The sequence below is a fragment of the Mirounga leonina genome, unplaced genomic scaffold (genome assembly GCF_011800145.1).
Source record: "Mirounga leonina isolate KUSES-001 unplaced genomic scaffold, KU_Mleo_1.0 Mir_129, whole genome shotgun sequence".
NCBI lineage: Eukaryota > Metazoa > Chordata > Mammalia > Carnivora > Phocidae > Mirounga > Mirounga leonina.
The window spans coordinates 46,512,983-46,528,790 of NW_023270323.1; the positions used below are offsets into that span (position 1 = coordinate 46,512,983).

Below are 15,808 nucleotides of genomic sequence, written 5' to 3' on the forward strand. Positions count from 1 at the left end.
AATGAGGACACAGTGTCTCCCTAATTTTAAACAACTTATTGCCCATTAACTTGATTAACTGGAGCACGCTGCTAAGGAAGGGAGGTTTGCAGGAAGTTTGTGAGCTTTCTGAATTCCTTAGCATTATTTTGCCTAACGGAACCGCTTCCCAAAGGGATGGCAAATGAAAGTACAGCCACTAGAGAAGTCTGACAAACCAGATGATTTTCAGTGGAGGCCATTCCACCCTCTAGAGGACATTGTGGAATTGTGTAGGGCCACCTGTGTCCCCACAGTGTTGGGGTACGGGGACGGGTGTGCCGTAGGTATCCATTGGAATAGGACTCAGTTTTAAAAGAGATCCTACAAGGTATAGGATGGTCCACCCAACAAAGACTTGATGACCATCAGCATGACTTCGGAATGTCCCACCTTTCCTTTAGGTGGAAACCCCTAATCCTATTTTACCTGTAAAGTATCTTTTGCACTGCTTTAAAATACACTGAATTTTCCAGATATATAACTACTGTGAATACCAAAAGGAGCTCAGACCTTGCTTTGTTTGGAAAAAAATCACATTAACAGCCGCAATGGAGTTAGGATGGATGAGTTGGCAGCCTAGCAAACCTGCATCAGTCTGGGTTTGGAACCGTCACATCTCAGTGATTCTGCATGGAGGTCTGAATCCGAGACCTTTGTTAGGTCTACTGAAGACCTTTATTAGGTCTACATATTTTTTAAAAGATTTTATTTATTCATTTGAGAGAGACAGAGACAGGGAGAGCACAAACAGGGGAGAGGCAGAGGGCGAGGGAGAAGCAGACTCCCCACTGAGCAGGGAGCCCCACATGGGACCAGATCCCAGGACCTGGAGATCATGACCTGAACTGAAGGCAGACACGTAACCATCTGAGCCACCCAGGTGCCCCTGAAGCTGTTACATTTTGAAATAAATTATTTTCCTTTTCTTTCTCCTTTCTATTTGCCACAGCAACATTGCATTGATTTTTTTAAAAAATCGTATCTGTATGGAGTAATAGTACCTTATAAATTTCATTTTAGGATAAAGGGATGGCACAAAATGTTTATTCTAAGGAGAGCTCACTGGGCCCAATAGAGTTGACAATTACTGCTTTAGAGAGAGGAACTGGGCTTCATGCTTTACTCCCTACTGGACTTCGTGGCACAGAAACGTCAAAACCTCAACGCAGGTGTCCCCTCGCTGTTTGAATCTGGCTTTGCACATAGCTCTGGTATTGACTAGCTCTGGGACCCTGGGCAAGTTACTTCACTCCTCCAAGTCTGTAAGATAGGAATTGAAATGCTTCCCTGCTTGCAGTTTGGAGGATAAAATGAGTTAGTGCATGTAAATATTTACAATAGTTTTGGACGCCTGGGTGACACAGTCAGTTAAGCATCCAACTCTTGTTTTCAGCTCAGTCATGGTCTCAGGGTCTTGAGATCGAGCCCCACGTCAGCCTCCGAGCTCAGCCCCCACAGAGTCTGCTTAAGACTCTCCCTCTCCTCTGTCCCTCCCCACCATGTTCTCTCACTCTCTAAAATAAATAAATAAATCTTTAAAAATATGTATTTAGAATAGTTTTTGGCTCATAAGAGCCCAGTAGAGGTTAACTTTAAAAATATCAAAGGAGCAGTATGTAACAAACATGAATAAAACCAAGCTAATGACAGGCATGTGCTCTGGAGCATGCTCACAAACGTGTATCCTTTTACTGCGAAGCCTTTCCTCTTTCCCTTCTTTCCTCCCTCCCTCCCTTTCTTGCTTTCATGTCTTGTCTTGGTGAGTATGGGATAGCTGAGGTCACCATTTTAGTCATGGGAGAAAGCAGGGCACTAGAAGTCACAGCTCCTCTGCCATCAGACTGGGCCGAGGCACAGTATCTTCAAACTTGCTTCCTCGGCTGGAAAGCAAAGTGGCAAGGCCACATGGCAAGTCCCTTAGATCAGAACTCTACCTCTAAGTAGCCCTATTTTAAAAGGACTACTGAGGGACACCTGGCCGGCTCAGTCGGTAGAGCATGTGACTCTTGATCTCAGGGTCCTGAATTCAAGCCCCAAGTTGGGCTTAGAGCTTACTTAAAAAATAAAATAGATCTGTAAAAGTGAATTGTATTTTCTAAAAACTACAAAATGAAAGGAGCTATTGAGGGTGACATATGGTAGCATGAATTCATATAAACCTGGGTTCCCAAACAACACCCACAGGGGCGAGGTATGTTACAAAATGGAGGGAATGGGGCCAAGCTGGGAAGACCGGGCAGGAGGCTGGTAAATGGCAAGCGCCTGGTCTGAAAAGGGCCGGCCTGATCCCATGGCAGGACAGGCCCCTCCATGCCGCATCTTCCCGGTGTCCCAAGAAGCCAGAAATCCAGATTCCTAGGAGAAATGTCCCGACTTTTCAATCTATAAAAATTCACTTCCTTCGCTGCTTTTCACAAGCCGGGTTGCAGAAAAGCGCTTTTTGATGCAATTCAAAATCAATGTAGGATTTTTTTTTTTAATTTCAAACTATGAAGTGCTAAGTAAAGACATTTCCTTTTATTGAATAGAGTATCATTAAGAAGATAAAATGAAGCGCTTTGATGTAAAATTTCAAATCGGTTTCACAAAAACATATTTTATTTATTCTAACCCAGCAGGATATATGCCCAAATGTATAATCCTCAGACATGGAATTCAGTGGCACTTAATATACGTAATATTGGGTGACTGTAACCAAGAGCTGGACTCTGAACTCCATAGTTATTAATATAAAAAATTTCAGTGTGACTACTAAATAATTAGTACTGTCAATGGGGTAAATACATTAAGTTACAAATCTTTACATTTGTACATAACTCATTTTACAAATAAAGGTTTTAAGACTCAACTGTCCAACTTTCTTTAAACACTAAATGTTGTTGAACAAAAAGTCTGCAATAAATATTCCCTCAGGTGGGTGGGGGAAATGCTTTTACATAAGATCTGTGTTACAATGAATATCTGAGTAAATATTTAAAACCTTAAACTCCTCATGTGGTTATTGAAATCTTGTATTCCGAAAAAGCTCTTATATTTTAAACAAAATTTAGTTATTAATTTAAAAAGTAACTGTTCTCACAATGCTAATGTTATTCATGGTTAGGTTGCTCCCCGAATCATAAATAGGTTGTTCAACTGTCCCCTCAGGGTGCTGAGTTGTTAATTTTTTTAAAAAGAACCTTCAATAATTACCATCCAGGTGTTTTTCTTTGCTTGTTGATGTACAGATTTGTTTTATGACTCACTGAACAACTTAGAATGAAAAAAGAACGCGTAGTCCTTTTCTAAACAGTATAGCTGAGCTGTCCAATTACACATCTTCAGCCAATTTGCAACTTTAAAGTTGAACTGCTGCGTATTTGGAATAAAAGTAGCATAAACTGAAATGTAATAATCACCATGTTTTCAAAGCCAGAAAGCAATTCTGTAACACACCCATCCTGTGATTGGAGCCGGGAAGCCCAGGACTAAGATGGCGCCGTGTTTTCCTAGCACATTCCTCCAGGACATTGCGGGGTTCAAGGCAAATTCCCCCGGAAGTCCTTGGGGCAATGGCGACAGCCCTCCACCTGTCTTCCAGGCGTACTATCGCTGTGGCTTGTCAACTGGAACTGAAGTCCGGACAGCTCTTGCCAGGCAGCGGGGGCTCCTGCTGGAGTGGGTAAGCGAAGTACTGGGGTGACACCAGGAAACCGGATGGCTGCGTCAGGTGGATTGGGTGGCCTGTGGTGTAAGGTGGGGGCGATGAGGGCACCAGGCAGCCTGGCTCTGCTCTGGCAAAGGAGAATCTGCGGATGGAGCCCCCGGTGGAGCTGGAGCTGGTGGCTGTGCTGGACTGCCTGGAAGGTGCCCTGAGGCTCGTGGAAGTCAAGATCATGGGCAGGGTCTCTGTCTGGTAGCTGCGGAGTGAGAAGCGGATCGGCTGCTGTGAGGGCTCCTTGGGTCTCAAGCAGGTGCAGCAATAAATAGCCACTAAGGAGCCCAGGATGATGAAGGCAATGAAGATGGAGCCAACGATGAGGAAGGGAACATAGACGGGCTCTAAAAGGTAAAAACAGACACAGGTGTTTGGACAAGAGTCTCCCAAACTCCAGGCAGCTCACGATGGGAGGTAAGCGGCTCAGTAGGACCACCCTTGTCAGCCCAGGCTCTGGGAGCTTGTTACTGGGAATCTCTGAAGTGCGAACTGAGATGACTGAATACTCTTGCTCCTAGCGGGGGAAGGAAGCAAACTGATACCGGAGCCTCTGTTAGCAATTAGCCATTGGATTGCACATCTGGAAATCAGAAGGAACAGAATCTACCCTCCTGTTCAAGCTCTGAAGGGAGGGGAAGGGTGAGTGGTTTGGTCACTTCGACTCCAGATTTAAATCCAGGTTTTGGGTAGTTTTATCATGGTGGGGGCACTTAGGGCTCTGGCCCATCCCTGAGGCTAAAAATTCTTCTCCCATCCAAGAATCTCCAATCTAAGCAAAGAGAACCAGGCCAAAAGGGAGACCCCCATTATAAGACTAAGGAAAGAATGGTATAAAGAAATCCATAGTGGGTCCCAATTAACTGTGTCTTGACTGCATCGGAAATTGTCATCTCTGGATACTTCTTCCCAGAAACGACTTGGGATGCCCACTCCAGCTGCCACACCTCTGCCCCTCAACTGCCACCCAAACTCTGGGAAGGTCAGGCCAAACCTCAGGTCATGAGACAGTTCTTAGTGTTGGTGGCTTTCTGTGAGAGCATCCCTCAGACAGAGCAAGCCCATTTCCTTCTCTCTGTGCAAGGCAGACATAAAATCCCCCCCCCCCCCGGGGACACTCCAAGGGTCTCCCCTGTCTGATAGAGCCACCTCCGGATACAACCTCCAGCTCAGAGGCCAAAGAAAGAAAACTTGCTTTAACCAAAGCCTTACAGTGTGCCTGACTCTTTCTTATTATCCGATTCACGTTCCGTGGAGACTCTTGTAAGGTGGACATGGTCAGCTCTGTTTTCCAGATGTGGAAACATACTTGTTTTTGACCCTCCCAAAGACACACAAGCAGTGATTGACAGGTAACTATCAACCCGGAGGTTCTGTAGGTTCCTGGGTGTAAGCTCTTCAGTCTCCCATCCACTCTGCCATGTTTAGTAGCACAAGGCGAGGGGAAAGCGACTGACTAACCACTTATTCGGGGGCACTGTGCTAAGCATTCATACACTCTCACTCAATCCACAATCCAACTCCTCTGAGAACAATATACCCATTTTAGAGTTGAGACGGGGCCCAGAGCAGGTAAGTAACTTGCCCAAGTTACACAGCTGGCAAGGGGCAGAGCCACAAGCCAAGGTCCCTGAGAGCTCTGCCGATCCCGCCTCAGTGAGTGCGGGGCCGAACCCCTCTCCTGCTGCCCTTCCCGGCCCCCGCAACAAACCGGATTCGGGGAGGCCCAGGAAGGAATCCCCGCTGCAGACTGCGCGTCGACACTTAACACTCTGCAGAGCAACCGGGTCCCCCAGGGTGAGTGGAGTAAGCCAGGGGAAAGCGTCTGTATCTTTTTGTAACAAGCGAGGACCGCCTAGAGTTCCCTGCTTTCCCCTGAGCATCTTTTCCAGAAACCACTTCGCCAATCCCCCAGATTGGGAGTTTTGACGCTCAAAGTTAAATTCCTCGAGAGTGTAATGGAGCTCTAAGGCAGAGCAGGCTCCCCTTTCCTCCGGGTTATTACTCTCTTGGCGAGTGGCGCTGGGGCGGAGGGGGGACTCTGGGCACCATGAATTCTCTTTCCCGCGGACCTTCTCTTGCCCGCTTCAGACCCCCGCTGTGGAGTTCTGGGGTGTCACCGGCTCTAAGCTCCGCCCGCTCCCCCGGTTTCCCGGCGGTAAAACCATCGCCTCGAGCTCTAACCGGTTTCCCTGACTTCCCGTTCAGGTGGAAAGCTTTTTCTTTTCTTGTTTTCTTTCTTTCTTTTTTTTTTTTTTAGGTGTAAAGTTCCTCTGCTGGGGTCATGCTTTACTCCGCTCTGAAGTGAGCGGAAATTTGACCCGTGTTTTCCGACACGAGAATAGGGGGCGGACAGCCCCTGCGACCCTGGTTTCTGAATCTCCACCTCGAGGACCTGGGCATTTCTGAAAGGCGTGACAATAGGGGGTGGGCCGGAGAGGGTAATTCGATGCAGAGAAATGAAAGGAAGTCGGGAGAACGAGGCAGAGGCTTAGGAACGCTACCAAAGATCCACCAAAAGGGGGGGGGGGCGGCGGTGAACGTGGCTCAAGTTCCTGGGCCCTGCGGGGCTGCAGATGAGCGCGCCCCAAGAGTTGCGGTCTCTGGCCGCCGGCAATCCCCGAAACTCCTGGAGCGACCAGGACGCACCATGGGGCGCCCCCACCGCCCTGGAAAACCGCAACCCGACCTGGCGCCGTCCCCGTAGCTCTTCCCCTCACCTCCCGCGCTCCCGCGAGCTCCAGCTGTCTCGCCCGGGGCCTCCGGGTGCAAGCCCTGCAAACTTTCCTGGGGCTGCCCCGCGGAGACCGCGTGTGGCGGGAATCGGGAGTGCAAGGGCACTGGGGCGCCTGACCCGAAGCGCGACCGCCGCTCCGCCTCGATGCCCCCACCTGGCCGCCCCACCGAGCGCAGACGCCGGGCGGGGGCCGGGGCCCGCACTTACGCGCGGTGATGCCTGGGGGCTCCAGCTCGCCGCGGTCGTTGGTGCAGCTTCCCTGCTCCAGCCTGGCGTCGGCCGCCGCGCAGCAGTAGCGCAGCGCGCAGGAGCCGCAGCAGATGGTGGCGTCCAGCGTGTCGAAGTCCTCCGGGCACTGGAAGCCCTCGTGGTAGTTGCCCTGCACGTCCACCCAGCCGTGGCAGTATTCTCCGGACTGCTGGGCGCCCGCCGGGCTCCAGCGCAGCCAGCCCAGGAGGAGCCAGAGCGCCAGCAGCGCCCCCATCGCCGCTGGGCGCCCGGGCCGGCCGGGAGGGGACGCCGCGGGAGAGCGAAGCGCGGAGCGGCGCGGTGCCGCCTCCCTCCCCGGGGCGCGGCTCGGGCGGCCGAGCCCCCCCCCCCCCTCGCGCGGGCTAGCAGGGGCCGGGGAGGCGGCAGGGGCTGCGCCGCGGGCTCCGCAGGCCGGGGGTCTGCATGGTGCGCGGGGGCGAGGGGGCGAGGGCCCGCGGGAGGCGCCGGCGGAGGCTGCTGCTGGGGAGGCTGCTGCCGCCCTTCGCCGGTCTCATACTGCGGCGGGCGCGAAGGGCGCGCCGAGCCCTCGGCCGCCTCCCGCCCCGCTCCTCAAGGGAGCCATCGCGTCCCGGGCAGGCGACCCCCGCGCCGCACAGCGCCCCTCCTCGTGGCCGTCGCCGGGTCCCGAGCGGAGCCCGAAGGCGGAAGAATTTGAGATCCCCACGTGCGGGCGCGCGGGGACGCGCGGCCCCTCCACCCCCGCCCCTGTCTGCCTCCGGAGCCGGAGTCAGCCTGGCCGCGGCCGAGTACAAACGGCCTCGGGGTAGCTGACAGCTCTGCCTGCAAGGCGTCCTTTAAAAAGGAAGAGGGGGGGGAGACAGCGAGGGTGCAGAATGAGTCCGCCCTCCCGGGTCGCGCCGCTGGAGCTAATCACCGCGGGCACGGCGCGAGCTGCCGTCCCCGAGGTTCTCGGGTTCGCGCGCCCCCCTCTCCGCCATTCCCCCCCCCCCCCCCCCGCGCTCTCCCGGGAACGGACTCTAGGCCTGCGGGGAGCAGGCTCCCGCCCCCCGCCCACGCCGCCCAGAGATCTCCGCAGAGCGAGGGCGACGGCTGCCGAATGTCCTCGGCCATCCACGCGCGTTGGCCCGCGGGTGGAGGCGCGCGAGTGCTTTGTACGACCGTAAGAAAAGGCGCGCGCGACCACTGAGGTTTGTCGAATCTCGTGTCGCCTGGTGCACAGTTCCGGACTCGACCCTGCGACACCTGCTCTAAGGGTTCCGAACATGATTTTAAGGGGCCGCCAACATTTGCACTTAGTTCTCCACCTGAAAGTTTCCACTTCTAGGAGGAACGGCACGTTTTCGCCAAGAGACACACACATGCACCCCCCCCCCCAACCTGCGTGCCGCCGGGTGAAGAATCGCCGGTCACCTCCACCAGCCGAGGGCAGCTCGAAAACCCTCAAAGAGCACGACTTCGTTCACGCCCACAAAGGAAATAAAAGAACAAAATTAATGATAATTGAGCCGATCTGAACTTCTGTTCGGGCAAAGAAACACATTTATTTAAATGATGTGTCCCCTGTGTGCTATTTTCAGGGGCACCGCTCCTTTAGCGGCGTAAGTGCCTTATGAAACTGGTGTTATGTGAAACCTAGGCTAAACTCAGGCATTTATTTTTACTGCATCCTGAACTTCCTCTCATCGTTTGCTGGTGTGTGTGAATATGTTCCACGTCTCTCAACCTATTTGTCAAACGGTCTGAATGCCCGCGTCACTGATTTAGATGTTGGCAAGTTGAGTGAAACAAAGGAGACAAAAGTTTGCTGTGCACCAGCAATAAAAAGGGTGCGGTCAAAAGCATTTACCACGCCCGCAGCTTCCCCGTGGTCCCCAGTCGGTTCAGAGCTTTTTTTTTTTTTTTTTTTAACTTCGAATAAAACGGTTTCTCTTCTTAAATCCAAGTTAAAATATATTCCAAGTAAAGAATCACTTCTGACTTCTGCTTTTAAATATTAGGATTAGCATTTAGTTATGAAAACGTAAAAATAATGCTCAACATTTCAGATGGTAAGTAGGACTGTATAAATATTTAGCTTTCTTGCTCTCTTAGAAATAGATATTTCTAGGGACAATAATAAGCTATTAAGTAAAACCAAATTAAGTTCTGGCTTTTATCCACAAACAATGGTACAGTTTTTCTTGACTTAAGCATACGGAAAAATTGTTTTTGCAAAAATTTTCTTGGATACTATGTTTTTATTTGCAAAAAAAAAAAAGTTCTTGCCAAACTTAAAGTTTTTTTAAAGTTGTTTTTTAGGAGTGTTGTTTGGATTGTATATATCCTGAGCAATTAAGGGAAAAGGTCATTTCGAGCCACTGCAAAAGTGAGCTCTAGTGATCATAAGATGATAAAACTACAAAGACATGTTTACTGCTAATAACTTTCCCAGAACCACACCTCCTTATATTATTTTTGTTAAATTTAAAGGAATTCCATTACATCACAACTGCAAAAAGTTCTGCAACAGCAACATTTGCTAGTCCCCCAAGGGTCAAGTTTCTCTCATTATCCAGCTGTTCTTTGATAGCATTAATATTTTAAGGAGTGATTTGTTGGCACTTACCTCCCATTAATTACATTCTCCATGCCACAGTGGGATTCTTTTCCTTAGGACACCAACTATAATTAATTCCTTCATTCAAAGCCCCTGTCTATTTGACTTATTTAGAGGGCATTTTACTCGAATTTAGTTGGATGTTTACCAGGGGAAAATAACCAAACCTTCGAATTACCTGATACTCCATAGATCTGATGTGTGTGAACATAGAGGAACTGTGTGTCATGCTTTCTTATCTAGATCCAGGTGCCGTTAAACCATTACAACAATCAGCTCAGGGAGCGTGCCCACGGCGGGGGGGGGGGGGGGGTGCCGGGGAAATGTGGTTCTTTGTCATAGGAGAGCTCCTCGAATTTACACTGACAAATTTTAACTGCAGAAGTGATGTCCTCAGGATGCTCTTTGTGAATAGGAAAAGAATATGCATTTCTTTTTAGGTTTATAAACATCCAAATTTTCTATTATTCTGTTATTACTTTAAAGATTTTATTTTATTTATTTGAGAGAGAGAGAGTGAAAGAGAGAGCACAAGAGGGGATAGGGTCAGAGGGAGAAGCAGACTCCCCGCCGAGCAGGGAGCCCGATGCAGGACTCAATCCTGGGACTCAATCCTGGGACTCCATCCTGGGACTCCGGGATCGTGACCTGAGCGGAAGGCAGTCACTTAACCAACTGAGCCACCCAGGCACCCCTATTATTCTGTTATTACTTTAATAGTAAAGGAAGATTAAAAAGTTCTTATAGACCCCCCTGAGAAGACTCTAGGGGAAGACATGGAGATGGAAAATAAAATCTATACCATCTGGGGTATTATGTGGAGGTTTTGGAAATTCTATATTTTTCCTTATCTCAGTAACACAAATTCCATATTTTGGTGAATAACACAGTCATAAGGGATCATTTCCTCAGCCTACATTCTCATGTGGCTCTGCCTCCAGGAAATTCTATAGGAAATGAGTTAAACGATATGATGTCTGGGATTTGCTTTAATTAACACCAGCAAAAGAGAAAGAAAGAGTGAAAGAGGGAGGGAGAGAAAGAGAGTGAGGAAGGGGGGAGAAAGGGAGGGAGAGGAAGAAGGAAGGAAGGAAGGAAGGAAGGAAGGAAGGAAGGAAGGAAGGAAGGAAGGAAGGAAGGAAGGAAGGAAAAGGAAGGAAGGGAGGGAGGAAAGAGAAAAAAGAGAGGGTAGGGGAGAAATGGAAATGGAAGATGGAACAGAAGCAACTGGAACATAACTGGTAATATGTTAATCATTTTGGCTGCACTGAGGGTACTTGTACAATCAAAATGCAATTCTTTCTATTTTTTATGTATGAAGAAAAACTACATACACAAGTTTTTCTTTTAATTTTTAATTGATAAGAATCAATAGCAGCATGAAACTACCACTGGACCACTTTTAAACTTTGTCTTGTTTCCTTCTCCTTGTCTTAAAGTCTTTGGAGCAGAGTGAAAGATTTGAGAAAAGTAAAAGCAGAGAAGTAAAGAAAAAGAAGGCAAAATGAATGCATCAGAAAGGACTGGAATCAAAATGTACTAAGAAAAGGAGGAGAAAAAGCCAAAGAAATGTAGAAGTGAAAATAAATGAATAAATTCATTAATTAATAATAAGGACAATTCACTTTGGCTTTGGAAATCCCCTCCGGATCATTTGCATTGGATCCGGAAATAAAATAGAAAACAAAAATTTTCTCAACCCTCTCTCAAGTTCCTTTCTGGAGTGATTTCTTATCACTAACTTTGCAGAAGACTTAATGGAATTTTCTTCCTTGAATCACTCACTATAAATCTCTTATTCCAGGACCCTGTCAATCTGAGTTACTGGAAAGGTATTCTTCCTCAAATTTGTTTTGGCACTTGTCCACCGCTAGAGAATAGCAAGGTGCCCAGAAGCCTACTCCCAGCCCCCAGCAGCCCAGCCCCCAGCTGGCCCTTCCAACTGCCCTATGCATTAGCCGGCCTTAGAGTCTTCATTTATAAAGAGGGGATTAGACACAGTGCCCTTAGAGTGTTTCTCGAACCATAAGGTGCATAGAAATCACCTGGGGACCTTGTTAAAATGCAAGTTTTGATTCCCAAGGTCTATGGAGGGGCCAGAGATTCTGCATTTCCAACAAGCTCCCAGGTAACGCCAAGGCTGCTGGTCTGAGGGCCATCCTCTGTGCCCCTCTGGTCCTCCTCTACCCTTGTCCCCACCCACAGGGCAAGGAATAAATGGAGCCAAAGGGACCCAACCAAAGCCCATTTCCTCACTTTCTACACCACTCTCTGGGCCTTAAGACACCAGCAGTCCCTCCTCAAACAGACTCAAGCTTTTGCTTCTAGGGTTTGCAGAAGCCATTTCCTGGTCATCAAGTGGCCCTAGGACCAGGTGGTTAAAAACTTGTAAACCAGGCTAAGGTAAGCTAACCCTTACACAAGAGGATCCCTGCAGTGCAAGATGGAGGCCGAGATGGGAAGGGGAGGAGCAGGAAGGGGCGGGGCAGACCTGGCTGGCAGCCTCCGCGTCTATTCTTGACCCAGCTCACACCTGTTAGAGCGGGCCTCTTGCCCCGCTCGTCCTGGGGGCTCAGTAAATTGTCCAGAGGGAATAAGTGAGTGATGGAATAAATGACAAAAGGAACGTGTTCCCTTAGGGATGTCATAGCCCCTACCACACCTCACTGTAATTCCGTGATAGGGCACGTGTCTTCCCCATTAGTTTGGCCTCCTTTTTCATGATTATATCCTGGAACCTAACAGAGCACCTGGTACATAGTGAGTGCTCAGTAAATGTTGAGTAAATAACTGTAAACAATAGATGACTGGTTGAGAACTTGTGACAACTGAGTGACATCCATCTCACTACTATAAAGAACTGCAGCAAGTGAGTATCTGGGAGTGACCAGCGGAGGGCAGGGCGAGCTTCCAGGGCAGGGGGGATTTGTAAGAGTCAACCTCTGTAATTTAACTGTAAATGTAGCTCATCAAGAACTGTCTGGGGTATCGGTATGGACAGCATACAGCAGTCACCAGCCATACTCCGTCCTCCGTGGAGGCAGTGAGGACACTTGTCCAAGAGAAGAAAGCTATCATGTGGAGAAAATCAGCCAGCACAGTAGAAAGAATATTCTAGCTTTGAGTCAGACGAGTCTGGGTTTCTGAGTGTGCCTTCTTTCTGATCCCATGGCCTTGAGCAAGGTCCTTTCTTCAGCTTACTGAATCTCAGCTATCATGTCTCTAAAATGAGGGGAATGGGAGAGAATAACCCTTCTCTTGAAAGATTACTGTAAGAATTCAAAATAGAACACATCGCAGTCTGAAGCTCGGGGCCTCAGAAACAGTAGGTATTACCCACCACCAGCTGGTTTGAATCTATAGTCAAATAATCATGGCAAGTTTCCTGCTCACCAGAATGGGCCTGTGCCCTGATGAATTTAAGTGGATTATTTACAGTGCTCCATCATTCATTCCCTTATTCTTCAATGTGCCCATTCATAACCACTGGCAATTGAATATTGATTATTCACTTTTAGAGTTGCTCTCCTGAGACGTGCCCCAAAGCTAGGAGCAGTAGGGGATGAGGGTGGGTGTCAGATGATCACAGTGGAGGGATAGGCCCTGCTGGACAGATTCTATTCCAGCTGGATTTCCACAAGGTGCAGCCCCAAGCACAGGTGGGCATTTAATAAGTATCCGATTAGTCTGTGATTCCATATTATGTCAGTAGAGATGTAATTTACTAACTTGGGCTCCTGGCATCCTTCCAGTGTAGGTATAATGGAATGACATTTTTCATGCAGAAATATAAATTAAATTAATTGGCATCCGTATTTAATTGAAACTTCCTCGACAGTAGATGGGTTCCCCCCAGCACCACCCCTTTCTCAGTAAGGGGCATTTCCTTCTGAGTGCTTGCAGAGTGAAGGGAGGCCAGCCCCAATTCCTGGGGCTCCCCAAGGAGCTGGCTTTCAGCAGGGCTTAGAGCAGCTCGGAAAGGGAATCAGCCCTGGAAACATGGGAAGTTGCTACACTGCACCACGTGCTCTTTTGGTGGGGGGAACGGGTTTTAGAGGACAAAGAAACACAGAATGTTTCTGTCTTGTTTCTGTCTTCTTACTCCCCTTCTCACCTTTACCAACCACATAAAATGTTTAAAAATTTTTTAATTTACACTTAAAGTTTGTAAATCATATGGAATTCTTTGGAAAGCTACTATATGGTTGCTGTCAAAGTTACCTTTTATTTTAAATTTTCTCCTTTTCAAATAGCCTGTATCTAGTTAGATCTGCTGGTGACACGAGGGCCTGATGAGGCAAAGGTCCTAATTTCCACCCTGTGGGTCAACTAAGTTTCCTCTGTCTCAGGAATACAGAACACACACTTGACCTTGGCTTGCAAACACCTGCTATGAGTTATTTGAGGGCATCAGCCAGAGCACTTGGTTCTAACAGATACAGTCAAATATGCAGCTTGGAAAATGAGCTCAGCGTCATAACACTCCTACAGCAAATGGGTCAACGGTGTTATCTTTGTAAATATCAGTGTCTAATATCTAGCGCTCATGTGTCCCTCACCCTATCCTCGGAACTGTAAAGAAAGTAAGTTCTTTCTGCTTTGCCTACTCCACCACCTGATTTTATCCAACCGTTCATTCTGTACAATCACTTTATTTTCTACTTCTTTAAAACACTTTCTGTAATCAAGGATAAGAAGAAAATTCACCCTTAGCATTTTTCTTTGGCTTCTCCCCTTGAACTGGGCTTGAAATACAGACCCCGTTTATAGCTGTCTGCATGGCTCGTCCAATGTAGCATATAAAAAAACTAGGAGTCAGTAACTCTTTAGTTTATGTGCCATTATTTAGTGGCATTTTCCATTTAGAACTTATCTATTTGGCAACCTTAGCTCTCTTGAAGATGGGCAATGCAGGAAACAATCTCCTTACCTACATGTGCCCTGCCCACCAACACACATACACCCTCTTCCTAAGAAGGCATAAAAAAATCACAAAGTATGGGACTAAATGTAGTTTATTGGTAAGAGTGCTTCATGAATGACGTGGATGCAACTAGAGGGCATTACGCTAAGTGAAATGAGTCAGTCAGAGAAAGACGAATACCATATGATTTCACTCATGTGGAATTTAAGAAACAAAACAGATGAACATAGGGGAAGCGAAGGAAAAATAAAATAAGGTGAAAATTGGGAGGGAGGCAAACCATGAGACGCTGGACTGTAGGAAACAAACGGGGTTGCTAGAGGGGAGGGGGTGGGGGGAGATGGGGTAATGGGGTGATGGGCATTAAGGAGGGCACTTGATGGACTGAGCACTGGGTGTTATATGCAACTGATGAATCACTGAATTCTACCCATGAAACTAATAAGAAATAAAAATAGATAAAATATGCTAAGTCCCATAAAACATTAAAAATGTTTAGATAAAATAAGAGTGCTTTATGCCCCCACACAGGGCCTTTTTTAAATTAACTTTTATTATAAACGTGTAGTATTTGTCTTTGTTAGCAATGATTTTTTTCATAATATGAGCATGTTTCAATCACCCAAAGCTAGCTAGCTACCTAGCTACTTATCTACCTATCTATATAAATTAATATACCTTCTGTTGATTGGCTACTTAGAAGAATCCCATGGTAAGTTTTATAATGACTAATCAGCCTATCTCTGATATTTTTGGTGTAAATAAAAATGTTTATATTTATTTTTTATTTTTACTAAATTAAGTTAACCTATAACAAATTCCCTTTCAGAAAATTACCACATGAGTACAAGTTTAGTCTTATGAAGATTAGAAGCAAATTTGAAAAACAAGTGTCTGGAAATTTAAAAAAAAAATGCACAAGGGTGGTTTAGAACACACCTACAGAGTAGATTGTGTATACAAATTCCTGCTTAGTCAGTATTTGAGGAATTTTGAAGATTTCTATGTGGCATATGTTATTATTTTCTGTTGCTGATATCTATATAATTAATAAAATATGGTCTTCAGTACTTTTTTTAAGGAAGAAAAAAAGGTAGTTTTAAAAACTCACACTCTGAGGGGAAAATATGCAGATCCAATCTCTTTAAATTTCTTGAAAATAGAAGTACTAGATTATTGTATGGAAACTTAATACCAAGAAATCATTAAAAAAAAACTTGTCAAGTTTTAAATTCAAAATTGTGAGAGCAATTATAGCAACACTTTTACTATTTTCTCTACCAATAACTACATCTCATGTAGCATTTCTGTTACATTAGAAATTCTGACAAAATGGTTTCATAAAATGTGGGGGAAAGGCTAGAAAAAAACATTTCAACTAGATTAAAACAAAAACAAAACAGAGAATGTTCATTATACCCAGATATCACAAAAGTCTTATCGTGGGTAAGGAAAAGTCTTACTTTTTTAAATGCCAAAAGAACAGTTCTGAATAAAGTTCAATTCAATTTTATATCTAACAAAAATGTAGAAATCAGATGGTCATATTCAAATGAATTGGTCACATTATATGTAGCACAAACAAATGGTGGGGAAAACCTACTT

The 15,808-nt window shown here is 46.7% G+C and overlaps 1 protein-coding gene across 1 annotated transcript; it reads right to left on the minus strand.

The window, feature by feature from the left end:
- Positions 1-2,587: 2,587 nt before the first annotated feature.
- SHISA3 (shisa family member 3) lies at positions 2,588-6,984 on the minus strand. Its single transcript, XM_035004419.1, has 2 exons — positions 6,660-6,984; positions 2,588-4,062 (listed from the first exon to the last, which is right to left on the minus strand). Exons 1-2 carry the CDS (start codon positions 6,934-6,936, stop codon positions 3,623-3,625), a joined length of 717 nt encoding a protein of 238 aa, XP_034860310.1. The 5' UTR covers positions 6,937-6,984; the 3' UTR covers positions 2,588-3,622.
- Between the last annotated feature and the right edge of the window lie 8,824 nt (positions 6,985-15,808).